A 27,800-nucleotide genomic window follows, 5' to 3' on the forward strand; every position below is an offset into this window, starting at 1 on the left:
TTTTGGAAACTTTGAAACAGTTTATTCAGTTGTTCTGTACAAGATTAACAGTTTTCATACCACCCCCGCTATCTTCAGCAAGACAGTCCCAACACACACCAAAAAAAAAAAAAATAATATAATAGTAAACTGCAGCTCTTACACCCGAAAGGAACTGCCATACTAAGTAAGTGCCACAAAAGCGTTGCAAGTTGCCTCGTCAAGGCAGAGATGCCGGACTCCTGGCTCCCCATCAGCTGTCGGGTCTCGGCGTGGTTCTGCCTTGCTGCGACCCTGCTCCATCCCATTCACTCATTCATTATAGCATGTAAAGGAAAAAAAAAAATCCCACAGAATTTCCACCAAATAAACATTTCCCTGAGGCAAGAGGCTTCGCTAAATTCCTAGAAGGAGGGCATTCTGCTCTGGCCACGCACACGGGGGCTTCCCAGCAGAAGCATTCAAGTGAAAGCAAAGAGAGGGAGTAGAACTAGTACCTCGAGTCACTCGCTGAGAGTCCCTTATCCTGCCAGGTGTTGGAACGCTCTTTCAGCTCCCATGGGAAGTTGAAGGTGCAAAGTACCTCTCAGGATTAGGCCTTCAACGGGAACCATGCGACATCCACTGCTCAGAGTCCATCCACCACTGCTGTGCTTAGTTTTAATAACACAAGTTCTGTCTTTGGCTCTTTTGCTACAACCTAGGTATTTTCTGTAAACAAATTTTAAATCTGAGCTGCATTATTTTTTTTTATTTTTTTTTTAAATACAAACAATGCACTGATCTTGGGAAATTACGTATCAGCTCAAATTGAAAACAGTCCGTCTTGGACCTTACGAAAAATGGGGAAAACTAAAGCAGATATTTGCTGGTACACTCAGAGTCAGCATCCTTCCCCAAAGCTCAAGAAGGAAGGCTGCAAGCTTTTGTTTGAAATACCAGTAAAGTCTAGACGGATCAGCGCTACTACTGCACGAATCAGATGTGGCTGTGGGGGCCTGAGAAGAGGCAGAACTGGGGGAAGAGCAGAAAATCACAACCCATAAAGCTCAGGTGGAACCGCAGCCTGCCCTTAGCTACGCACAGAACGAAAGGGCATGCTCAGGAGAAGTATTTAGATCAAAGAGTTAAAAAAATTAAAAAGACACACCCCAATTCTAGATGGTCCCCGTTCCTGCAGCTGTGACAAGCACATGATCCTAATGCAGAAATCCTCGAAGAGAGCAATATTATTCTCTGGAATTCATTTGACTACTCGTGACCTCGGCTAACCTAGATCATTCCCTCTGCCCACCAAAGAGATGGTAACTGTCGACCCTAGGAAAGAATGGCTTTAGGGGAGGGTCTGGAACCCGCTTGCACAAACTCAGATAAGAACTGGTGCTCTTGCTGGATTTGGTACTGTGTTCACAGTCACCAAGACACCACTGAAGTCCAGACAGTGCAGCTTTTTTTTTTGATGTGCAACCATAAAAAGCTCTATTAAATAAAACAGAATACATTTTAAATACAGAATGATTAAAAAAGGGTTGAGGAGCACACAAAATAGGGCTGAAATGTGTGTCACTAGTCCATTCTTGCTCCACCATAAAAGGCACTGGAATTATGTCTTCCTATACATGTGACATGCCGAGAAGTGTCCCATTCAATCCAATGCATTCGATGGTAATGAGGATAAAACTGAGCAGGAGGAAAAAAATCCGAAATCCAAAAGAAGTAGAATTCTCGAAGTCAATGACTGCATCTAAAAATGTCTCTCTAAAGAGTCTTCCTTCTCCTCCAGAGGGGAACATCAGGCGGTTCATTAGATTCGCCACACAGGAAATGTTAAGTCCTCCAATTAACTGTAGCACAGTTTTATAGTACAATTGAAAAGTTAGTCAAACGTCTTCAGAAAGCACTGGCAGTGCTAGAATTATCCAAGTAAATCCAAAGCAGAAGAAAGAAGCACCTTTCATACCCTCCACTGGGAGCCCATGGAGGTAACTGGACTTGGAGGTACTTGGCAGATACAGACACAGGTGGATGGGGACCTGCTGGGAGAAAGCTGAGCCACCCATGTCTCCCTGCGAGTTCTAGCTCCTGCCAGTGCCAGGGAATGCGTCAAGGGCAGCAGCAATAAAACAGTGCTACAAAATGCTTCTCTCATTAGGACATGGCTCAAGGTGGCCCTCTGAGTGGGGCTTAGCTCCAAAAGCCTCTGAGCAAACGCACCAATGAGTTCCTCATCGCAGTTCAGTCTCTCCAGTTGTTGTGAGGAAAAAAAAAAAACAAAAAACAACACAACAAAAAAAAGACACAGCCGGTATCCAAAGTTCCTCTTGGTTTTATCCTATGTGTGCTCTAGCTCCCCTCCTTGCAGATGTCACAACTTGCGCTGCTGTGCATTGGACCCTTTGCCGTGAAGCTGAGAAGCATCTGAAAGAGAATAAAACCAAGTGGGAAGGGGATTCGGCACCAGCTCCACGGAGCTGTGTGCAGCTGAGGCAGCCAGGTCGCCCCACACAGAAAGACCTACTTTTCCGTTCCAGCACTAAGGAATCAGGGGGTAAGAGGGTGCGCTCCGAGACATCTCACAACTGGGAGCAGCCCAGTTGTGCCTCTGCACATGAGTAAGGGTCAGGGGGAAGCACTGAGGGTCTCCTGCGGCTTCCCAGTAAAACCACCATGCCATAGATTCAGGTTGCTGGTTGACTAGCTAGCCTACGCTCTTCTCTAAAAGCCACCCTACCATGTCTCCCCATCTAGGAAATCAGAAATACATGGTACTTGCTGCCTGGCATCTAAAGGTGGTTTGAAATAACAACGTTAGTACACCTTTGCCATTGCAATAAAGGCTTCAGGTGCCCACTGATAGCAACAGAAACCACAGGAATCTAACCACTGAAGTAAGAGAAAGGAGCAGACGCGGAGGGAAAAGAGAAAAGGCACTGAAGAGAGAAAAAGGAAGGAAGTTTAAGGAAGCAGAAATCTTCCAGGAGCAATTAGAGCTACCATCAGACCACGATGAAGAAATGAGTGTACTGAGATGCGCGGTAAAGCAGCAGCGGCACCGAGCAGCATAGCAACAGCTTCTTCTCCAGGACAAGGACACTTCATTCCATGCAGGAGCCCAGTCCCAGCACGTTGTGTTTCCAAAAGCGAGCAGTTAGAACCACGGCCACAGCACCAGCACGCAGGCACCTCCACTGGCAAACGCAGCAGTGACAACACACAAGCAAGTACTGGATGCGCCTTGCTCAGACGCTTTGTGATGAATGCTGGTATAAGCACTTTTACTTAAGACATCGATGTTTTCTTGCATTTGTAGCAACCTCCCAACACACCAGAGTCCTCACAGCTTTCAGACAGCAATGCAGCTGCGGCCGTCTGCTTATACAGCCAGCCCCAGTTGATGCCACAAAACAACTTAATACATTTTAAGATTATGGTGCTCACTTAAATATCTACTGTTGTCTTCTACAAAACACCGTAACTGGTACCATTCCCAGGCTCAATCTCCAATCTTTATGTGAAAACACCAAGTGAGGAAGCAGGTCCCTGCTGAAGCTGGTCAGTTTTTCTTCACTTATTCCTAGTCCCCTTTTGTCTGCTCACAGCTTCTGGCACTACGTCCTGCTTAAGAGCAGCAATCCATCAAAACATTCTTTTCTTATAAGCCCTAAAAGCAACAGTGAAGTAACCCGCTCTAAATTCCCTCAAGTAACAGGACAGAGAGCTCCTTCTCAGTGACACAGAATGCATTTCACAACCCATGTTGAAACCGAAATCAATCATCTTGCTCTTCATTAACTGTGAATTTACAAACAGGAAGAGTCTGTCACACCAGCAATCACTGCTAGTACTTTCTTCTTCGGCTCTAACACATTGGGATGGCATAACAGCCCCGCACAGACAAACTTCAGCAAAAGCAGCAAAGACAACAAATTCTTTGAATTTTCACTTTCTGCAGCAAACGAGCACTGTGCTCAACAGCTAAGGGCATTTTGCCCCACAACTGCTACAGGAAGCCCCAAGAAGATGTGCAGATAACCTGCTGGAGTAACGGCCTCGGCACCACAACATCAGGGTAGCACATCCTCTCCTAAATCAGGCTCGTATTGCCTAGTATGGCAATGACAACAGGAGCAGGAACTAAGATAGTGACACCGCACCGCACCGAAGTACTAAAGAAAGCAGAAATAACCATTACCAATGGGATGAGGAACTCCCTGAAGCAGAGAAGCCCCATCTGCTGGCCCTGCATTTCAATTTTCTGAATGCTGCATGGATCCCCCTTACTTCTCTCCTTCCTCCACAGCGCTACCATATTTACACACGCTCACAGCCCATCAGGCAGGACTCCATTTACGAGCAGAGAAGGCGTTCTTCAGAAATCTCTTCATTTATGCATTGCTTCTGCCCGCATCAAACTGGGGCAGGAACAGGCTTAACTGCAAAATCATCACGTTGTCAACACCAAGCAAAGCAGTCTCTATTTATCCTACAAACTTGTCGTGAAGGAGATGCAGGCAATTAGCTCAGTGCCCCAGACGCAAGACATTCTGGTCTGACACATTTTATATAGGTCACACCAGTAACAAAACTCCACAGAGCCCAGAATATTCATTCCTGGGCAGTCCTGGTAGACTCTGCATAAACACGCACAGCTTTAATCCTGGCAGGATAATTCTTCACCACGACGCAAGCAGCCAAGCTGAGCACCTCCAGGAACCAACACTTGCTATAAGCACCGAGGGCTCATCATTCCAGAAACGCGCAAGTTTGGCCTGGCTAAACTAAACAGGAAAGGACACAGAGCTACGCCTCACTTTGTACCTCAGGGAGGCTGCGGGCTGTGGTGATGACCGCACCGGTCAGACAACGTGGACAACCATTTTGCTTTCGCCCCTAGAGGAAGTATCTGCTGAGCTACAGGATGAGTCAGGACGCAGGAGACAAACATGACCGTCTGACAAGTTACCTGGCAAACTTTGCGGTAAATGAGTGGACAGGGCAGAATGTGGGAGTGGCGCTGCATGGTGGGGGCTGGAGTGCAAGCCAGCTAGAAGACCTAGAGAGAAAAACAAAGAAAGGAGAGGGGGGAAAAAAAAAAAAAAAAAAGAACAAATACACATCGAAGACAGAAACAAGCAGAGGAGCTGCAGCAGTTAGCCTATAGTTCAGCTTCCAACCATTGGGACTTCTGGGCTGGCTATAGGGATGTGCCCAAGGTTCTCCAAATGCAACTGCTGGTGATATAAATGCATGAACTATAGCACAAAGCAATAGCAAGAGAGATGGGTTGGTCTGCAATGGGTTAACACAGCAGAGCATTGGTGTTCTTGTTATCTGACAGCACAGGCACAAGTAACACACACATGCATGACCAGGAGGATACTCACTGTGGCCAAGGCCATGGTGGAAAGTTCCTGGAGCAGGTCCCGTAACTATTGCATCCTTTGATACTCCTGCTTTTGGGGAGGAGTCTGAAGTGAAGGAGATGACATGAAGAGGGAAAGAATGAATAGGAGAGATAATACCTAATGGGGTGGTGCTCAGGGCAGCTGGCAGCTTTGGATTGCTGGACTTGTAGGAAGGAGCCAGTACACTTAAGGAGGAAGAACTCGTTAGCAGCACAGCTCCACTAGTTCCTTTCTGAAAAACAAGAGAAAAGGTCGGTCAGGAGTAGGAAAACCAAGGCAGAGCATCATTCATACGTAAAGAAGAACTGCAAAACATGGAGTGCTCAAGAATTCCTCCAGCAAAAAGTGCCCTCCCAGCCAGGGCCCAAGAGCTGCCAACTCCTGAGGTCATCTGGAGGTGCCCAGGACGCTAACAATCCTGCTGCTGGATGCTACACTCTTCTAAATGTGACCGTACTGACTTTCCCTCTGTTGTTCCCTTACCCTGGAACTGTGCCTCCATTAGGCGGAGGAACAGCTTACACCTTGCCTGTCAGTTCCAGGCAGGACGCTTCCTACTCGCTTCTAGCAGCATATCGCTGCTGACAACTCAAGCACTAAGGTTTGCTGCATCCCTGCGCCCAAGAATGTTATTTGAGATCTCTCTCATGGAGGGAGACACCACTGGGGAATGCTTTTCAGCTCTGTGTCTCAGTAACACACAAGGTACAATGGGCTGAAGCAGTACATGTCTTTCAGGCCCGTTTAAATATACTCATTTAATTGCCCAGCTCTTTCCGCATGCCACAAAAGGCAGCAGGTATGAGCAGCCAGCAACAAATTAACACAACAGCGTTAGGAACAATTACTTTTTTGCTAGAGATTACAATTAAGGCCCTTATACCGTTAAGTACAATAGCTGAATAATACAAGTCTGTATAGGTAACCCAGGAGTCCTTCATGAGACGTTATATCCCAATGAACTGTTTTGCTTAGTTGTTACTTTAAGCTGAAAATGAAAGCTTGGATTCTGGAGTGCAAGCCCATGGCAAAAGCCAGGACTTCCTAGCCCAAGCAGCCAAGATCCAGACAGTCATTCAAGAATTTCAGGAAATTCTTTTGAAGTCATCACTTTACAGCAGGTCTGCACTAGTCAGGAGATAGCCTGACACAGTGCTCTGCGTTCTCCTGGCTTTAGGGTAGGCCAGCACAGCCCTGCTTACCGGCACAGAGGTAGAAGATGCGGTGCTGCTAACAACAGCTGGCTTTAGGGAGGAGGTCAGCAATTTGGCCACCCCTTGAGTGCCCCCACTAGAATCTCCGTTTGAACCTCCAGGAGGTGCCACCAGAGTCAACTTCTGTGAAACGGGCGTCTTCTTCACCGAGGAGCTTGAGGATGGGCGGCTGGACGCCTGGCCCGAGGAAGGGGTCTGCACACTGGGCAGCAAGCTCCCAGAGGAGCAGCCCTGGTTTGCAGAAGCTCCAGACGAGGAGCTGCTGGAAGAAGCCCCATGTTTGGAGAGGGATCCAGAAACGAAGGGCGATTTGTAAGATTGTCCTGAAGAGCTAGAGCCGCTCGAGTGCTTTCCTGTGTAGCTGAGAGATGACGAGGATGAGCCTGGGCTCTTGTGGGAGCTGCCAGAGTTTTGGGTGCTGCCAGGTGATGCAGAGGAATGGAAGCTCTGAGCTTTGGTTGATGACTTGACCTGCTGGAGGAGGGAGCGTTGGGGCAGTGGGGAGGACGACTTGGGATTCTGCAGTTTGACAAACGGAGCCGGGGAGGAGAAAGTTTTCTGTATCTGGCTGCCTGAGTGAAAGACCTTCACCTGAGAACCCGGTGCTGGGGTGGAGGTCTGAGGCCCATGGCTTGGCCGGACCAGGCCGTGGTGTTTCTGTTTAGCCTGGTGCGTATCAGGAAGGATTTTGCTGGGGGAGGCTTGGCAGGAGAGCTCTTTGTAATTAGAGTTCTCTGTCTTTTTGTCTTGAGAAGGCTGGCCCAATGCCAGGGCCTGCTCAGCCAGGAAATTTAGAGGAGACTGGAGGGAACCAGAGGATGATGTAGGGGAAGGGTTGGGCTTTGGAAATGTCCTCTTCTCCTCTGAGGATGCAAGAGTTGGGATCTTCTCTGGTGGAGCTTTTGGAGCTCCAGGAAGAGTAAAGTCAGGGCTCCCTCCTGCTCTGCTGTTCAGCACAGCCAGTTCCTTAGAGACGGCTTCGAGGGAGGAAGTGGGGTTATGAATTAAGTCTTCATCCAAAGAGTCATCCATGAAGGTAGCAGGAGTGCCAGTGCTGCTGGCTGCTTGGGCTGTCCCAAGGGACAAGAGTTCTCTGGTTTGGGCACTGATGCCCAGAGCTCCTCCCTGGGGCTCCGAAGACAGAGCTAAGGTGCTGCTTGAGTGCATCGAAGGAACAGAAACCGACACCTTTTTATCTGGCTTGCAGGAAGATTCCTGGAACAAAAAATCACAGGAGGAGGCAGAGTCAGAACAGAATCAGGGTTTACTGCTGAAAAGGGAAGGTTCTTGATTTGGGCATAAAAGGCAGAATAGGCATGTTCTGTGCCTGCCGACCCTCCGCCTCCCTCCCGACTGCCACTGCCATCAATTTTAGCTGCTGTTGTAGTTGTTTTTTCAAGCCCAGTACTGACTAGAGCTATTTCACAGTACAACTTCCTTATACCTAATGTATAGATACAAGGCTCAAATATAGGATTTAAAATGGCAGACACTTGACTCTTGGCATATGTCAAACACAAGAAACAGAAAACAATGAACTCACCTTCACTTTCACCTTAGTAGGAGCTATAACTTTCTTCTTCGCCCTGTTTTGAGGGAGACAAAAGAAACATAGCTCACTGAATGCCCACAGGGAAGCATCCAATTAGGGAGCACACTTGGGCCCTGTTAATGATGATCCACTGAGTCTTTTGCAAAGAACTGAGGGAACAGAGGCAGCATCGCAGGTTGCTAGGATTCAAAACTGTATGACATTTGGTTGCTGCTCTAGGAAGCCCCGACTCCCACACAGGGGAATGAATTAGGGAGCGGAGCAGAGTCCTGAAATGGTAGCAGAGCAGTGAAAGCACCAAACAGACACATGCTGCGCTGGCTGCAGGGCCAGGAGCTACAGGAACCCACTACTGACCTAACTATCGCAATACCCAGAGAGAAACTGATACCGAGACTGTTTGGGAGAAAAGTTACACATTTATTTTCCCAGAAGAAGTCAAGGATGCAAAAGCATCTGACAAATTCACTGCAAATAGATCATTTGGTCCGGTCAGATGCAACCTCTGGTACAAGACATCCCTGAACTGCCAGAACGGCTGAGGGAAGGATGACTCTACACTCTATTTCATATTCTTTCTCGCACTTCCCCTCGCTTATCCAGTGCCAAGATCGGGACTGTCTGTCAAACAGACATCAGCCTAAGTCCATCTGTTATAGACTGCCAGCAAGATCCATGAGACCCTTTGGCATTAAAGCACCTGCCCAGCTGGATTCCGATGGCTCTCTTGGTTTGCCACCCACCAGCCTGTTTCACCTGTCTTCACTAGCCTGAGCTCATTGTACCCCTCCTTTAACCAGGCAACAAGAAAGAGGGAATCCAGAATCCAGTAAGGACCGACTGAACAGGCAGCAATAATCACAGGGCTGGCATTACACTCCATTTTACCTTGATCTGCCTCCCAGGGACTAGCACAGAGGCCTGACTCCAGTCTGTTGAACAAGGCCAGGAGGCAACCTGGAAAAGTTCTTATCTTTGAGCTTGCTGTAAGGCTAAAGCACCTCAGGAAGGCTGTCAGGGGGAGATGTCACACACAAACAACTACTTCTCCCTAGACCTCCCCAAATGAAGCAGCGCCAAACTATCTGATGGGAGCCAAGCAAGCTCAGGAGCTCCTGCACGATCCACCCGGGCCCCAGGGAACGGAGTTCACCAGTTATCACTCCAAAGGAATGCTGCACGATACTCACAGGACTGATGTGAGGTGTCCGTGTACACGCCTGCTCTCCTTAAACAGTGTCCTAAGAAGGGAAGAGAGCAATGAGAAGTGATATCCAGCAAGACCCAGTAGAGCAGCTGGGATCACTGGAGACAGAGCTGCACAGTACAGCAGGGGACTTAGTGAAATTAAAACCACAGAGAGAAAACAAGTATTCATCCCTTTTCCAGGATGTATTCATCCCTTTTCCAAGTATTCATCCCTTTTCCCTGATTCCCCCACACAATTCCCTCTCTGGGGAGCTATGCTTGTAGGCGCTGGAAAGGCCATTAAGGCAGTTGTTGGACAACAACCAAGGAAAAAGCTCTGTCAGCTTAAAAAGCTGACAGCCAACTGGAGAGGCAATACAATCACTCAAGCTGGGCGTTACTGCTGCCACAGATCATCCAAGAGCTGGCAGATCACCCAAGAGCTCTTCACCAACTTCAAGAGAGAAAGGTTACCTTCCCCTGCCTCGACGCAGCAATATGGATGAGGAGCTTCACGCGTTGCATGTCCCTGTTGCCTTTGCATCCCCAGCAAATAGCTGAGGTGACTTCTTAAATCAGCACAACCATTTCTGTAACAGTTGACGAACCACAACCAATAAGTAGAGCTTCATCCAAAACACTTTACTACCGAGGCTACATAAACCAGAATCTCACACAAACACTATTTCACCTAAAACAGCTGCCACTCAGCTGCCTGCTTAGATGTGAGAAGCTTATAAATACACCTTCATGCTACTGGCACATGGAATATGCTTCCCACCTGCTATTAACAGCCTGACAAAGACTTGCCATCCTTTTTCTTTTAAAAAGCAAGGTTAAAATAACCTTATATTCTGTTATGGGAATGGATCTAAACTAGAGACGGGACGATTCAGACTGGACGTTAGGAAGAAGTTCTTCATCATGAGGGTGGTGAGACACTGGAACAGGTTGCCCAGAGAGGTGGTGGAAGCCCCATCCCTGGAAGTTTTTAAGGCCAGGCTGGACAGGGCTCTGAGCAACCTTATCTAGTGGGAGATGTCCCTGCCCACGGCAGGGGGGTTGGAACTAGATGATTTTTAGGGTCCCTTCCAACCCTAACAATTCTATGATTCTGTGATAATCACCATCTAGCTCTAACTGAGAAAACAGAATCATGGTAGGGCCTCTCTGAACTCCTACACAAAGTTGCTACTCTGTCCATCTTCAAGTTCCCCGTAAAGATGAACTTCTGTGATCATGATGACAGTGAATAAGCTGACCTGTCCATAAAATTGTTGACAGTTCTCCTAGTGTTGCCAATCCCTCCCCTCCCCTTCTGTGTAGCTGATAATCAGAGAATATCTCAAGTTGGAAGGGACCCATAAGGATCAAGTCCAACTCCATCAAGTCCCAGCAGGAGAAACCATTGCCCTTGAGCCATTGGAAAGCAACCAGGAAAACTGCTTTTATTCAGTCATTCCATAGTTAACTTGACTGGAAGGCCCTCCTACACTGAGTCTGAAAATCTGTATGCCTAAGAACAGTTTCTCCAACAAACTAGGGGGAAAAGATCTTAATTTCCTTTTATTCAAAGAAAAGGGTTTTCCATCATTCAGCTTCCATACACTAAAACAACACACTACAACCATGCACATCACTGTACTTCACGTGCATGTGCAACTGCAGGAAATAGCCATGGACTTTTCCAAAGGGATCTGTAACGTGCTATTCGTACTTACTGCTCTTAAGAACTGGTACCTACTTCTTCCTTTATCCCCTACGAAACCCAAAAAGCAAATTCAGCAGAGAGAAGACAACAACGCTGCCCAGCTCTTTAAATGCAAGGAGAGAGAGATTCCAGCAGTAAGACTGTACAGTTGTCCTTTCTTTAAAACTATTGAGCAAAACAAAGCAGGCCAGAAGCTGATGACAGTCCCAGCAGAACAACCCTCTGCAATTTGTATGCCTCTCTGCAATTGCCAGCTCAATGGCACGGATGATGGAGGGCGTGAAACAGCAGGAAACAGCAGTGAAGACACCAGTTAGGGTAAAGAAAACCACACCAAATTCCTACTTACTCTGCTCTCTGATGTGTCCTGTGCAAGTCCAAAGCCCCTAAAACTTTCTGCTTTGCTTTCTTTGGGAATACTCTAGGGTCTAGGGAAGAATTCCCAAAGTGTCTGAAAAATGTATCCTTCCTGAGACAGATTACAAAGTGATCCTTTGTAATACAGATTCAAGAAACCACAGGCCAGTCAGAGTCAGCTTCACCTCAGTCCCAGTTCTACCCTGCAACTTATCACAGCCAGTGGCGTCCATCAGAGGTCAATACGGGGGCCAAGACTACTCAGCATTCTCATTTACAACCTGGACTGCGCAGCACGGACTGTGCTCTCAGTAAGTTTGAGGGTGATACAAAAACGGAGGGAAGCAGGAGAATACGTTACAGGGCAGGGCTGCCATTCACAGGGACCTGGACAGGCTGGAGAAAGGAGCCAACAGAAACCTCATGAAGTTCAACAAAGACAAAATGCAAAGTCCTGCAGCTGGGATGGAATAACCTCACACAGCAACGCAGGCTGGGGGCCAATGGGCTATATGTATGTAGCAGCCTTGCGGAAAAGGACTTGGGGGTCCTGGTGGACAACGTGAACATGAGCCATTGCTGCAAGGGTGTACTGCTGAGAGCTAACCATATACTGGCAGGTATTAGCAAGAGCACAGCCAGCAGTTCAAAGGCTTATTCCCCTCTGTTTAGCATTTGTGAGGTCACATCTGGATAGAGCACCCAGCTTCAGTGTCCCCACAATACAAGAGAGATGTTGACAAACTGGAGACAGTCCAGAGCCACTAAGAGGGCTGAGGAACAGGGACACATGACATACAAGGAGAGGCGGAGGGAACTGGATTTGCTTAGCCTGGAAAATTAGAAGACCAAGGAGGGATCTAATGGCAACTTTCCACTAACTAAAGAGTTGGGGGGGGGCGGGGGGGAGGGGGAGCAGGAAGCCACGAAGAAGATGGAGCCAGACCTTTCTCAAAGGTGCACAGTAAAAAGCAAAAAGAGGGAACATTCAGTTCAGTGCAGCAAGGGGAATTCTGATTGGATATAAGGAGAAAAGATTTCATGAAGAGTGATTAAGTACCAGAACAGGGGCCCAGAGATGCTGTGGTAATCTCCATCCTTGGAGATGTCCAAAACTCCACAGGACAAGGCCCTGAGCACTCTCAGCTAACTTAGAAGCTGGCCGTTCTTTGAGCAGGGACAGGACTAATGACCTTCCGAGGTCCCTTAGGACAAGGAATCCCTGGAGTACAACTCGATGCTTGCTCACCTGGCCTGCATCCAGCCTTTTGGCCAAAGGGGCTTCACCTCTCCATCTAGGAAGGTCTTCACATAATCCTCTAGAGACTGAGCCTTATTCTTGTCAAGGTCATAACCATCCAACTTAATCTTCACCAAGTGGCAAAGCAGCTCCCTGAAGAACAGGAAGATTTCAAATACAGTTACGTGGATTAACTTTCCCGGTTGGAGGTCATTCTCTTTATCCGGGGATGGATAAATACGCCAAGACACGCCTGGCTCTGCGTAACACCTCGCTAATAAAACTGACCCTGCACTGCCTCTGCAAGAAAGAGGAAGGGAAAGGCACGTTCCTCGCTCTGTGTGTGCATGCACATGTATGCGCAAGGGGAGAAAAGCCTTGTTACCCCTTCCCATTTCAACTTCCTGACACAGCAGCGGTACTAAACCAGTGCCAGAATTACAGGCATTGTTAACAACTGCAGAACTGAACCTCTCTGCAGACCTTTGTGCCGAGCGGCAACGAGATGGCAGGAAGTAAAGCTTGCTTTGTCCTAAATGAATCAGCTGTCTACGGAGCAGCACCCCAGTTTGATACAGAATAAGATGAAGACAACAGTGTGACTGATTCTCATTTTATCCTTTGTCCCTCTCCCCTTCACCCAGCACTCTCTTTCTCCGTCAGACCCCTGGGTGCCAGGGCCAGCAATCCCCATTTCCTGTAACTGCTTTCACAGCCAGAATCTGGTCTCATTAAGAGCCTAGTCTGCAGGATTTCAGCAATTCAGCCGAGTTCCTCTTTTCCCAAAGATCTGTCCCTCTCTTTTGGCCTCTGCACAGAGGCTTCTTTGCCCTTCTCTCACAGCTGGCCTGTGCCTGAGATCAGCTTAGTTTTGCAATTTATATAAGGGTGAGATTAATAAATGCAATAGTGGCTTCGATAAACAGCACATTGTGCCGCAATCCTCCAAGCTGACTTTTACTACAGATGATCAGCACTGCTCTGAAAACAAGACACAAATACTGAAATGCTTCACTTCCAACTGTATAGAATAAGACAAGTCACAGGTTCACTTAATTTCTAAATTATGCAAACCTGATTTCATCATTCCACTGAAATTTCTTGCGTGGTCCCATGACGCGCTTCCCTCCCTTTTCTTCATCCTCATCATCATCAGAACAAACTCGATCTCGCTGTTCTTTGTCTTTTTCCTCCTCCAGAATCCTAAAATGGAAACAGAGATAAGGTGGAAGTTATTGTCATGGAGATTCAATGATAGGATTAAGTATCTCTGAACAACACCGTTCAGAGGTCTCAATAGTCAGTGATAACACACGCATGGCATGAGGAAATCTCTTGCTTTGGGTGCAAGCTGATCTAAGTGCTCAAGATTAAGAAATCTCCCAATATTGTCTGATAGAGACCACAGGACTAATCGAGCCTGACTGTTCTCAGACTGCCATGTTCCTAAACACATGCCCACACAGAAGTGAAACACTTCAGCCAAGTTCTGGTCCCACCAATGCTGCTGTAGTTGGCATCGCCATAGACAGCACAAAGAACACGCACAGTTGAATCAGGCCAATTAACGCCTGCCAGCAATTTTTGGCTACAGAACAAAACTAGGTGATAAACTTGAAGAGAGCAGTATACAGGTCACAGAGAGCCTGCTGAAAAGAGCTACAGATGCCTAACAAGCAAACAAGGCGCTTACTTGGCAAACTTGGCCTGAGTGTGGACTTGGCATTCATCCTGGTACTTGGCCATCTGCTCTGGCATGGCCTTTCCAATGGCTTCCTTCAGCTTCTGTAGCGGTTCCTTCAATCGGCCACCCTGGAGCACAGCACAGAACAGACAAGTTCCACATGGTGTCTTCCAGCTGAGATGCCCAAATCTGTCAGGTCGAGACCTGGCCAGTTCCGAATTCACACCACCAGATGTGGTGCCTGAACCATACTCAGTGGAGGACACCACCACGTTAGGGACAATACCCGTGCTCTGGAGATCAGGGGTAACATGCACAGGAGACAGGGCTGTGCTGCCAGGTTCACTCACCTGCTCGTAGAGATAAAGCTTACGGGCTCGCTTGACCAGAGTGTCCTTACTGCAGGGGAAGAAAGCAGCCAGGTGGGCGTACACCCCTGACCGCATTTGGTTGTTCAGCTCCCGGGTCTGCAGCTCGATGCTGAGGAACAAGACAAACACAGCGTTGGCCACGGACCTGCCAGGGGTTCTCCAAGCAACATAAACGCAACTCTGATGCCACCCGGGAGCTGGAGGCAGGCAGAGAGGGACAAAGTACCAGCCAAACTACATGATGGTTCTTTAGATTTTTAGAATCAACAGACTCAAGCCCTTTATCCCAAACTACGCCTTTTAATCTAGTTTCAGAATGTCTGGAAAAGGAGAAAAAGGATGTCAGCAGTCCCATTAATTCTGCAGTTCTTCCTGGCAGTTGAAGCGCAGCAGTGTCAGGCAATGAAGTGAGAGGTACACACTGCTTACGTCAGAGACTATGGCAGTCAAAGGCAGGATAATATAGAATCATACTTTATCCCTTGGGCTTGAACTTGCTTCCCAGTGAGTTGGTTAGAGAGGTCAGTGTGTGCCAAACCCATCTACGCAGTTATATATAACTTAAGAGATCAGCTTTTTAAGCCACATCTCAGTGTCAATAAGAAGTGTAAAAACCCCTAACTGATTCTACAGCAAAGTCATACAAATCTATTTAAATCACTTCTTGACGTGGTTAAAGTTATCAGCTTGACAACAGATTAGCACTGTTTGTGCAGTCAGCACTGGAATACTGAAAGGTGGTAATCACCACTCAAAACGAGAGGAAAACAGACTCCTAAACTTCCCCTCAGCAATTCCCTTCAAGTGTCTTCATAAACCTTAATGAAATTAAAGCCTCTGTGTCAGTATTATTACACTGCGATGATCACAAAGCTGTGTGCATTCATCAGCCTTCTCCAGGCACTTGAAGAAGAACGAAGCCATTATCAACAGCTGTGTGAAGCAACACTGGCATTCAGTAATGGGGGGACTCAAAAACACAGAGCAGTAATGGAGTTCCTCCAGTTTGCAAAGAAAACCAATTGAACACAGCAGCCTTATCCCAGTTATAAAATATTCCATGTAGCATACAACTTAAATAGCAAAGAACACACCTGACATCCCTGACAGGGAAAGACTTACTGTTCTTGTATCAAGCTACAATCATGGGTCAAGTGGCCAAATTTAAGTACACAGGTATCAAGCATCATTTTGAGAACAGGAGGCCTGGACACATCCCTTCCAATCTTATCCTACCTTAGTTATATACATCATATTTCAACTGAAAGGCATTTCTAGGAGACTTTCGTGTTATCGTAGGCATGTTCTGCATGGAGGATCTGTATAAGGACAGCCCCCCTCCAACTCCTGCTAAACCTGCCCCTGAATTTAGCAAAAATGCTCTGCCTAATATTCTCCTTTCCCACTCTTCTCTCCTGGAGGCACTTACTCCAGTATGATGTTGTTGATATCCTGAGTGAAGAATCTCTGTTTGCCTTCTCCCTCTGCAGCTCTGGCAGCCTGGGAATGAGCAAATATCACAAGTCATCATCAGTTCACAGATACAGACCGGCACAAGCAATCAGGTTGTTTTTTTTTTTTAAACCACTTCAGAAATACCCTAAAACAAGGCACAGGTTTATTCCACCAAACTCTGCACCAGCTACCTGCTGTAGACAGGCTAAAAGCTGCCACGATTGACAGAGAGAAGGGAGACTGTGTCCTCTCCTCTTACACCTCCTCAGTTCAACTCCAACCCTGCCTTCTGAACTGGTACCACCATGTCCTGCCCACAGACCTTCCCATTCTGGATTCACCTTCCAGATGCACTAGAGTTACCGCTCTGGAGTGAAGATTCCTCCATTTCACGGGACAGAGGAGATGGCTTGGTGGCAACTGGCTTCTTTGGCATGGGGAGAAGGGACAGTTGTAGGGCATGGTTTTAGCTTCACAGCAGAGCTGTTAGATTGAGCAATGTGAGCATAGAGCTTGTCGCTGGAACCAGAAAGGTCATCCTAGTCACGTTTAATGAGGGTCAGGGATACTTATCACCAGGCTTTGTAGACCAATCTGGACACTAAACCAAGAAACCAATAGAAAAAGTAGCAGCCACAGGGAATATGTTATTTCCAGTCAACACCGTGGAAACTAAAAAAAAATAATAAAAAAAAATCCTGTCCAGGAAGCTTCCTGAGCTATGACTACAGCACACACAGCACTGCCCAAAAATCACACCCATGAAAAATATGTCCAGCGGGAAAATAATTCCAAGAGATGAACAAGATAGTAGAAAATTGCCAAGAGCTTTCAGTCTCTTCTGAGTGGGGATGTAAACAAAACTGGGACTTACCACAAGGCACCACATCAACTTAGTGATTCCTTGCATGGAAAAGGAGACCAGGAGAGAAAGGCATGATTTTGAAATACCCTGATTTAACACTCCAAGGTTGAGGCGATTAATTTATGCCCAGAAGGTGTACATTCCTCCCTGTCAGCAGCAGGTCACAGACAGCTGGAAATATCAAAGAAGGCAGCTCAATGCTAAATAGAATCCTCAACAGGAAAATTCTTTTAGGAAGGAGAGAACTAAAGTCAGATCTGTTCAAGTAGAAGAGGAAATGCCTGGAGGCTCCATTTAACCCAGGAGATGCTCCACCTGCTGGGATGGAAGAGACCTGGCTCCCAGGCAGAGGTATAGCACCTCTTGATTCCCACCTGCAACAGAGTTCATGTCCCAAAATCCTAACTGACCCAGAGGCTTCAATTTCTTAAATCTTGTATTTCTCCTCCTTGGTTTCTTTTCTTAACGTACACAGTCCAGCAACAAGAGACACAGCAGCAGGAAAATCTAAGCAGGAAAATCTGTGGGGAGTCTGCTATTACAGACTACAGACTACAATAGAGATTGCAGCAACATAACAATTCACTTGGTATCATGGGAGCCTCCATAATAATCTCCTTTACTTCAGATATAGTTCAGAAACAGCTGTTTCAGTGTTTTCTGTTAACAGCCTCAATAGAAAATAGAAACATCCATGAAGAGCCCATTCCTTTTATCAGCTGTAGCAATACTTTCCTCAGCTCCTCCTGCACTTCCATCTGCTCACCATCACTATACACACTTAAAATTTCTCAGCAGAACAGAGTTATCTTTAACAGCAGCTTATCTTTAGAAACAGGAGTTATTAAGAGATGCTTAAGTAACAGGTGCTCTAAATTGATGCACCCCAGCAGGCAGAACACACATCACTGCAGAAGTCTAAGAACACTGTTTCCAACTTAAAATCAGTGTTTAAAAACAAGACTAGTAGCAGAAACAAAACACCTCAGCATTTACCAACAGGCTGGTGGTGACGGCCCTCAGCCCAGAGGAACCCCACAGCCAGTCTGAGAGCGCATTTCTCTGCCAGGCCAGGAGAGGGATCCTGACCAGCACCTGACACTTTCCCAAGGCACCTCCAGAACAGACCGACCCAAAGCGCATCCCGACATTTGGGAGAAGATGGGTGAGTTCCACAGGAGTCCAGCTGCAGGAGCAGCTACTGCTGAAAAGACCTGCGATCACCCTTCTAGAAATTAATATATTCCGCTCCCTAAATGGTGCCCAACACTGAGATGTTAAAGACAGGTAAAGAAACCAAATCACCAGTGATGCAGCTCCAATGTGGGAGATGCCAAATTGTACCCATGCTTCAGTGAAGGCATCTGCCTGTGTGTGACATGGGAAACCGTTCTAACAAATCCTCAGGCTCCATCTACAGAGCTTTACCTGCCTTCTCACGCTGTAGAATAGGTGATGCTTTCCAGCTTATTTTACACAGTGCATGCCACTTCCCAGATGCTGTCCTTGACCATCACAGCACATTAAAAGGATTACGGTGGAATTTGTCCTTCAGCCTTATTAGTTCACATTTTAAGTTCATTCATCTTAAGTTAACTTTGGAAATCACCTCTTGCATCAGGTCCACACTTTGCCAAGAGAAGTAAAGGAGCCGTACTGACAGGGCTGATACTGAGTGTTACATTCAGCAGGTAACAAGGCCAAGGACTTTGACACTACCTGACATCCGTCCCTTCAAGAAAGCGACTTGGCCATAAGGGAAAACTGGGTGACCCAAAGGGTTGGCCCCACGTGGCACCCCAAAACTCCCCCACTAGAGACTGCTCAGTCTCTGGGAGAAGCCGCACAATCCCTGCAGAGCTGTTCCCCCTCCGGGAATCACACAATCCTCCTGCCCTGCAAGGAACTGCCGTACCTGAGCCAGTTCTTTGATGCGTTTCTCCAAAGGGGCTGGCAGGCCTTCAGGAAGGGATGGTGGCTGCTTGAAATCCTGCTCCAAGCCCATCCCAAGGGGATCACTCCCATCCTCCACCTCAGGAAAGGGACTGCCTTCCGGGGATTCGCTCAGGAGCCGCTCCAGGTCCAGGTCCGTTAATGAGTCCATGGCTGTCGCTGCCTGGAGCAGGTCATTATCACTGGCGTGGCCAAAGAGCGAGAGCAAAGGGTCAGTCATCGCCTCCGCCTCCCGTGCGGCTGGAGCTTCTGACAGTGAAGGAGTCGCTGCTTTCTGCTCTTCATCTTTTTTCTTCTGAGCATCCTTCTCCTTTTGAAACTTCTTCAGCATCTCCTTGACACTAAGAGCTCCAGAGTATTTCTTCTTCTTTTTCTCTTTACTTGCATTTAATGCTGTAAAGCTGTAAACAAAGTACGGAGAAGGAAATGGAACTGGAGTGAATACAAAATGAAGGGGAAGGGAGGAGGATGCCTTCACCCCAGCTCACTTCAGCCATATGCACCAATCCCCTGGAAACTCTTAGTGCTTTCAACAATTGCACCAGGAAAAATATTCTATTGCCTCTCAACGTCCTGCTGCTTCTTCACCTTGCAGAAGAGAAGGCTGTTCCTCCCTCACTGCAGGGAGATGACAGAGCTTAAACTGTCTCCACCGAGCCACGCTCTTATTTACCTACATGCATTATTCCAACAAGGAAGACTGGGAAACACACGAAGTGTGGAGACACTGAAACAAGAGAGAGTTTGCGTGACAGCACCTTGACGCTTTTTGCCTATTACAATCAGGAGAGCAACTGCCTCTTCCTTACTTGCTATGATGGAATCATACACTGACAGTACCATGTCAGGCATGTGGTTTGGAATTGCTCAAAAGCAACGCAGGAAAAAGGAAATCCAGAAGAGCACATACAGGAAGAAGGAAAAAAGTAGGAGGAAAAATGTAGGAAAAGAGACAGAGGCAACAGATACATTGAAACAGAGAGGCCAGGCAGTCCAAAGCAAGGACAGAGCAACAGAACAAGAAGAATAACCACCCAGGTTTACAGCCCAAAGGGAGAGAAGCTATAAAAAAACCTGAGCACTCACCCAAGAAATACGTTGGGCAGGAGCACAAACAATTCCCCAGCAAGTTCACTCACAGCCTTCTAACCTCTTCCTCCCTGCCAGCCTGATACTCATACAGCTCTGAGTTCACATCCTTCCTGCCTGCCTTTCCTCCCCCAACTTTGCCCCAAGGGTCGTTATCCTTCTCTTCAGCCTCTCCAATATCTTCCAAACCACCAGTGACTCACCAGAGCACCAAGAAACACCAACATTTCAGCTCGCTCTGCCCCTCTCTGCTCGGACACTCTTGCTGTGGAGCTCTGATCCTGCCCTCATCGTCAGCCACCTTTTTACCTCCCACTTTGGAAGGAACAGGCTTTTACCCGGTGGTGTTTATGCAGCACACTCTCAAGCCACCCCCCACTGCAACAGGTACTACTGCAGCAAAACAAATGCCACCTGTAACCCTGAAGCAAGGAGCCGAGCAGTAAGCATTCCCTCCCGCTCCTTACCCAGCTTTTGGGAACTTAGACTTCTTGGATTTCTTTTCCTTGTCGTAAGAATCATCTTTCTTCTTCTTCTTCAGTTTTTCACCTCCATCTTTCAACTTCCGCTTCTGGAGAGGGTTTAAAGCAAGTCAGAATCAAAGCGTCTCCTGCTTACGGACAATGGGAGGTGAAGGGATGCCCAGTGCTCCTGCTCTTTCCCCTTTCAGCTCCCTTTATGAAAATGGACTGTCTCCAACAGACATTGCCACTGAAGAGGAACACTGGTTTATCCATCCCCATAATGCTAAGCGACTTTCCAGGGTGACAAGGGGCTGCTGTCACCTCTACTCGAGGAACAAGGCAGCCCCCAGCAGTCTCATCCATGCCAGACGTGCTTCATTTTACTATCAAATACGAGGACAGCACGGGATCTCAAGTGCTCATCCCCATTTTGTCCACACCAATTCACAAATCTCTCCCTACTTTGAATGCCAATACATTTTCCTGCAGCAAACCCCCCGAGCTCTAACAGAGGAAATCATCAAGAAAGCTGCCTTGCTGACCTTGGGACACTTCTTCTTCTTCTCTTTAACATAGTCATCTTCCGATTCAGATGCTTGCCGGAATTGCAGTGTTCCTGAGTTGATGTAAAACCCTCCATACTTTGTAGTAAGAGAAGCTGGAACAAGCTCATCGTACTGGAAATAACAGAGGACAATCTATTGGCACTGTAAGCTTTCTTACTTTAGTCTGTAGCTGAGCTTCCTGGGGAATGGAGTGGGACTTGTGGTCCCCCAAGAACAGACGGGGCTGCGCACTCGCCTGCTAACCAGCCTTCTCCTGCCACGCAGTTCATAGAATGGTTTCGGTTGGAAGGGACCTTGAAGATCAGCTCATTCCACACCCCCTGCCCTGGGCAGGGACACCTCCCACCACACCAGGTTGCTCCAAGCCCCCTCCAACCTGCCCTTGAACACCTCCAGGGATGGGGCAGCCACAGCTTCTCTGGGCAACCTGGGACAGGGGCTCACCACCCTCACAGCAAAGAACTTCTTCCTCAGATCTCATCTCAATCTCCCCTCTTTCAGTTTAAAACCATTACCCCTCATCCTACCACTACATGCCCTTGTAAAAAGTCCCTCCCCAACTTCCCTGTAGCCCCCTTCAGATACTGGAAGGGGCTCTAAGGTCTCCCCGGAGCCTTCTCTTCTCCAGGCTGAACAACCCAAATGCTCTCAGCCTGTCATCATAGGAAAGGTGCTCCAGCCCTCTGGTCCTCTTTGTGGCCCTAAGGTTGCCCTAGGAGCTCTCGTTCCCCAGCCCTGGCACACTCCTGGCTCACACCCACTTCAGGTGCTCCCCAAGTGCCAGATCAGCCCCCCCGGCAGCTGCCTGCCACCACCCTCACTCCTGCCCCAGTACTCACTGCTTCAGAATTATCGATGAAGGAGTCAGACTCGTCGTATCCATACCCCATGTCAATCAAGTCCTGAATACGGTCCTTTCTACGTCTCTTGCCACCCTAAACAATAGAAGATTGACAGTGTGTTCATCTTTCTTTTCCAGTTACCACGGGGATGGCCCCAATACAGGACACTGACATTGGCTCCACTACAGAAAAGAGAACGAGATCTTTTTTGCTGCTACCAGCAGCAGAACCAAACTAGTGTTAGCTCCCAGCAGACTGTAATCTCAGGATATTGTTTTAGGCCTCGTCACATGGAACCAAAAACGGTGCAGCCAAATGAAACAAAGCGCTGACCTGCCAGACAGGCTGACTTTGTGCCAGTAGATGTTACGTTGAATTGGGTCTGCACCCCGTCAACATTTCTGCCAGTGCAGAGAGGGTTTGTTCTTCCACACCTTCTACACAGTCAGTACAAACTCGGTACTACACACAACAAACATAGATGCAGTGCATTAAGGTGACCCATAGGTGACTTCTATCACAAGACAATACAGCAACTCGCTCTCCGAAAGTGCTAATTGTCAAACATAATGTAGTTTTATTGCCATCTACAGAAGTAAAGTGAAAAGAAGAACAGAAAGGAAATGGGTAAGACAGATCTGCGCCTCTCATGTTAACCCAGCACGTTACCCAATACTGTCCTCAGGGCAGCAGACTCACTACTGCACCGTACTTAGAGACTTGACAGATTACATTGTGCCACAGCCACAAGGCCTAGAAATCAGTTTTTGCTTAAGAAAATTAAATTTTCTAAGTGCTGTGGTTTAACCCCAGCCAGCAACTAGGGGCATGCAGCCGCTCTCTCACTCCCTGCTCCCCCAGCAGGGTGGGGAAAGAAGAAGGAGAAAGGGAGTAAAGGAAAAAACCTTGTGGGTCGAGATACAGACAGCTTAATAGAACAATATCGGAAAAGGAAAATAACAATAATAATAATAATAATAATGGTAAGAGAATATACAAAATAAAGTGATACAACACAAGCCACTCACACCACCCCATGATGGATTGCCCGTCCCATCCCAAGCAGCGATTGTAGATCCCTGCCCCTCAGCAAACCCCCATTTATACACTAAGCGTGACGTGTGCGATACAGAATATTCCGTTGCCCAGCTTGTCACGTCTGTGCTCCCTCTCAGCTTCTACTGGAAGCTGAAAAAGTCCTTGACTAATGTAAACATCACTTAGCAGCAACTAAGCCAATACATGTTATCAGCGTTATTCTCATACTAAATCCAAACCACAGCAGCTACTAGAAAGAAAATTAGCACTATCCCAGCTGAAACTGGGACAATAAATTACAGTAAGTTATTTGCCACTACAAGTGAGAACGCAATTCACTTTAATGGGACTCATCTGATTTAAGAACGTATCTGAACTATTTTTGTGAACCACAGCCCTGAGACAGAAAAGGAACATTGAAAACAGCACCTTCCAGCCAAGATAAAGGACTGCAGGAGAATAGGAAAATAAGAGCCAATGACCATTAAATACTACTGGCTGAGAGCTGAACAGCATTACCCGTTCTAAGGTATAACATAATATAAAGAAAAACTTACATATTTTTCTTCAAACTTCCTAGCAAGGGCCTCCACTTTATGCCTTTCCTTTTCATCATCATTAAAGGGATCAGCAGGGTCTCTCTTCTGTAGTAATAAAAGAGACAAAAACATCAGAATCAATTTTTCACGTTGCCACCAAACCCCCACGCATGAAACCCATCAGGACTAGAATATCCAGGCAGAAGCTCAGAGGAATCAACCTTTAGTACAGCATTTAGTACAGTGCTGTTCAATACCTTCATCAATGACACAGGCAGCGGGATCAAGGGTACCCTCAGCAAGTCTGTGGATGACACCAAGCTGAATGGTGCAGTTGACACACCTGAGGGATGGGATGTCATCCAGAGGGACCTGGACAGGCTGGAGAAGTGGGTCTGAGTGAACTTCATGAGGTTCAACAAGGCCAAGTGCAGGATTCTACTCCTGGGTCATGTCAAGCCCTGGTCCCAGCACAGGCTGGGGATGAAGGGATGGAGAGCAGCCCTGAGGAGAAGGGGTTGGGGGTGTTGGTGGACGAGAAGCTCAACATGAGCTGGCAATGCACGCTGGCAGCCCAGAAACCCCCCGCAGCCTGGGCTGCATCCCCAGCAGCGTGGGCAGCAGGGTGAGGGGGGGGATTCTGCCCCTCTGCTCCGCTCTGGGGAGACCCCCCTGCAGTGCTGCCTCCAGCTCTGGGGCACCAACAGCAGAAGGACACGGAGCTGTTGGAGCGGGGCCAGAGGAGGCCCCGGAGATGCTGGGAGGGCTGGAGCCCCTCTGCTGTGAAGACAAGCTGAGAGAGTTGGGGGGGTTCAGCCTGGAGAAGAGAAGGCTCCGGGGAGACTTTATTGTGCCTTTTCAATATTTAAAGGGGCCTTATAAGAAAGATGGGGAGGAACTTTTTAGGAGGGCCTCTTGCAGGCCCCCAGGACAAGGGGGAAGGGTTTTAAATTAAAAGAGGGGAGATTTAGATTAGATATAAGGAAGAAACTGTTTACGCTGAGGGGGGTGAAACACTGGCCCAGGTTGTCCACAAAGATGTTGGATGCTCCATCCCTGGACACAGTCAAGATCAGGTTGAATAGGGCTCTGAGCAACCTGGTCTAGTTGAAGATGTCCCTTCCCATGGCAGGGGACGTTGGTCTGGATGGCCTTTAAAGGTCCCTTCCAACCCAAACCATTCTGTGATTCTGAGATTGTCTCTAGGTTTTGGGTGCTCTCGCAGCTAGTTCTGGACCTGTCTCTGCTTCTCCCAACTCTCAAAACAAAAAACACCAAACCCCAAAAAGCAGCATGAACTGTTAAACAGTTCTAGAGAGCAACAGGAAAAATGAGAATAATCCAATCAACTTTCTTTTCATAGAAAAACACCCATAATACAAAGTCTAGATGCTACACAAGTTTGAGTGCCATTTTATCCTGAGAAATGGCTTTCAACAGGTAAACAGAATTGCCAGGCAACACCTGGAAGTACACAAGAAGTATCCCAAGCACTAAGGTGGAAATAGTCAGCTGCAGTAGAGCAGGGTCCCCAAAAAGATGCAGCCACATATCGTAGAAGCATCCCTCCTTTTGATGCTCTTTGGAAAAGAGCTGCTCACAGCTGCTAGCCTAAGCCAGGGACCAGAAATCCCTTTAGATCAAGCAATTCAGAACTAAACAGGCATTACATCCTACATTCTGCCACCAAAAGAGTGGCACATCACCCTTCTGACGTGAAATTCAAGCCAAGGCAAAGGAGTGCAACAGTGTGGTCCAACAACCAGAACCCCTGCCTGGATGACTGTTCTCCTGCCTGCGGGACGCCTGACCACCTTCCTTCCACCCCTCGACAACTCACAGCAAACACAGAGCCACCTCTCAAAACAGCAACACTGAAAAAGCCTTTGAAATCTTCAGATACGACACAGGCCACGAGAACACGCTTACCTTGTCTCCGGAAGAACCACCTTTTACTTTTCCTCGACAGCTCTTCAGAAGATCTGGGTAGAAAAATTCTGGACAACGTTTGTGATCTGGCTCGAAGAGAGTGAGTGTGATTCGAACAGCTGTGGCAGCTGGTTCAGAGTCCTGGGGCTGTTCTCCATCGTCTTTCCGAGACCTTTTCAAGAAGCTGCTGCTCAGTGGACCATGGAGAGTGGTGAACGAAACCCTGTGGGGCTCGGTCATGGCGACGGCCAAGTCTTACCAGTCCTCATGGCATAGTTCCCATTGCATCAGAAGAGGTCTGCCCCAGCAGCACAGATTTCACCAGCTGGTTAAGGAGAACCGAGGACGTTGGCAGTGGAACAAGTCATTTGATTCTGAAGTTTTCCTGGGAAATGACAAAGGCCTGTGCTGCTAGCACTCGCTGCAATCACTAAAGAAAGACAAAAAGAAGTCAATCCTTGAGACAGAATTCCCTCCAACCTTGGCAGCTTCCCCCCAGTTTCACTTCTGCCAACCCCCAGGTCTCCATCTTCACCCCACACCACCCCATTCCTAACGGCTGAAAGAAACGCCGCCGGCGAGGACACCAAACGGCGGCACCAGACCTGCTGCTTGCAGCTTCCCCGCTGCAGGGAGGCCCGGACACCCCCGTCCCTGTGAGAGCCACCCGGCACCCACGGGGGGCTGAGGGGAGCCCGGGGGCTGGCTGCGCCGCCGGAGGGACCGCAGAGCTGAGGGGGGACCGATCCAGCGGGGCTCGGGGGGGGAACCCAGGCCCTGGGGCTGAGGGGGAACGGCGGCCGGCGGGGCTGAGCGGGAACGGGCCGCGGGGCTGAGGGAACCGGGGCGCCTGCACTAAGGGGGAGCGGGCCGCGGGGCTGAGGGGAGACCGGGGCCCTGGTGCCGCGGGAGGCCACCAGGCGCGCGGGGGCGGCAGCAGAGCGGCGGAGCCGTGGGGGGGGCGGGCCGGACCCCCGCACTCACCACCGCCGCCGCCGCCGCGGCGGGACGCGGCCGCCGCCGCCGCCGACTGACTCCCGGGCCCGACTCCGAGCCCCGCTCCCGAGTCACGTGCCGGGGGCGCTGCCCTCGCGCTGAAGCCGCGCACCCCACACCCAATCGGCGGCCACTATCGCGGTCACGCCTCGGAGGAACAGCACCCTGACAGCTAGACCCACCCACGTGACGAGGGCGGACCTATTCCCGCCGCCGGTACCGCCCCGTCCCAGCAGGCCCCGCGCGGCGGCGAGAAGACGGACGAAGATGGTGGAGGCTACCAGCAGCCGGGCTGCGCCTGGGGAGAGCGGCGGAGGCTCTGCCGAGTCACGGCCGCCTGAGTGCCAGCGAAGCTCGGCGCGCCGGGCCCTGGGGCTCGTTTCCCGGCGCCGCTGTCCCTCGGGGCGCGGCGGGGAGGAGGTGGGAGGGCTGTGTGAGCCGTGGGCCGGGCCGGGGGTTTGAGGGGCGGTACCGGCTGTCCTGGGGCGCTCGGATCCGCTGCCCGGCGTCCCCATCACTTGGGAAGCAGCGCTGGGTAGAGCCTGGGGAAAATCAGCGAGGGGAAGGCTCCTGCCGCGGGGAAGCTGCATTGATCCTGCCCCTCTGCGTCCCGGGAGCGTTTAAAGCAGCTCCGATTTATTGTTAGAACTAAATACAACTTAAGGAACAGGGTGACTATAAGTGGCGACAGAGCAGGGAAGCGGTGGGAGTTGTGACTGAGGCTGTGAGCACTGGGAACCTCGGAGCCCGGGCTGTAGGAGCGTGGAAGGGAGATGATGAACTCTCAGCCTGAGCCCATTGGGGACCAGTGGGATCCGTCCCAGGGCACCGGGAGCTGGCCCGTGTCACTGCAGGACACCTTGCCATCATTCGGGGAGTTTGGAGAGGTCCCTTTCGACTGGGAGCTGGCAAACGTCCCAGTTCCCGAGCGGGGTAGGAAGGAAGACTCTGGTCATTACGGGCCTGTTGGTCTCACTTCAGCGCCCATTGAAATCACGGAGGAGGTTGTTTGGGAGTTACTGAAAAACACTTGAGAGACAAGGCAGTCATTGGTCACAGCCAGCATGGGTTAGGAAGGCGAAAGTCCTGCTTAGCCAGCTTAATTTCCTTTTATGACAAGGTATCCTGGGTTGAGAGACACAGGATTAACTTCTCCTTCTCACCGTGGAAGACTGCATAGAAGACTCTAGTGTCTGAATTTGTGAAAATATTTACCTTATAACCAGCTAGGCTAGGTGTTTTCAAGAATGCCAGCTGCAGGGATGAGGAGGAGCGAGACCCAGGCTCTCGACCCGAGCTGCCAACAGGACTATTTCATACCATGAACAGCACAATCAATATAAATCAGAAAGTTTGCTGAGGA

The 27,800-nt window shown here is 48.8% G+C and overlaps 1 protein-coding gene across 11 annotated transcripts; it reads right to left on the minus strand.

The window, feature by feature from the left end:
- Positions 1 to 26,625, minus strand: UBN1 (ubinuclein 1). Of its 11 annotated transcripts, none has more exons than XM_074597828.1 (18): positions 26,426 to 26,625; positions 25,442 to 25,871; positions 23,531 to 23,617; positions 21,933 to 22,028; positions 21,070 to 21,204; positions 20,531 to 20,634; positions 18,937 to 19,375; positions 16,131 to 16,201; positions 14,681 to 14,810; positions 14,340 to 14,458; positions 13,721 to 13,849; positions 12,656 to 12,799; positions 9,341 to 9,391; positions 8,142 to 8,184; positions 6,587 to 7,813; positions 5,364 to 5,616; positions 4,943 to 5,032; positions 1 to 2,397 (listed from the first exon to the last, which is right to left on the minus strand). In XM_074597828.1, exons 2-18 carry the CDS (start codon positions 25,679 to 25,681, stop codon positions 2,345 to 2,347), a joined length of 3,411 nt encoding a protein of 1,136 aa, XP_074453929.1. In that variant the 5' UTR covers positions 25,682 to 25,871; positions 26,426 to 26,625; the 3' UTR covers positions 1 to 2,344. The 11 variants fall into 11 exon arrangements, with proteins under 11 accessions (XP_074453929.1, XP_074453930.1, XP_074453931.1 ...); XM_074597826.1 differs by having other exon boundaries at positions 2,291 to 2,397; positions 4,798 to 5,032; XM_074597829.1 differs by lacking the exon at positions 9,341 to 9,391.
- Between the last annotated feature and the right edge of the window lie 1,175 nt (positions 26,626 to 27,800).

This window comes from Larus michahellis, chromosome 8 (genome assembly GCF_964199755.1).
Source record: "Larus michahellis chromosome 8, bLarMic1.1, whole genome shotgun sequence".
In the NCBI taxonomy this organism is placed as follows: Eukaryota; Metazoa; Chordata; class Aves; order Charadriiformes; family Laridae; genus Larus; species Larus michahellis.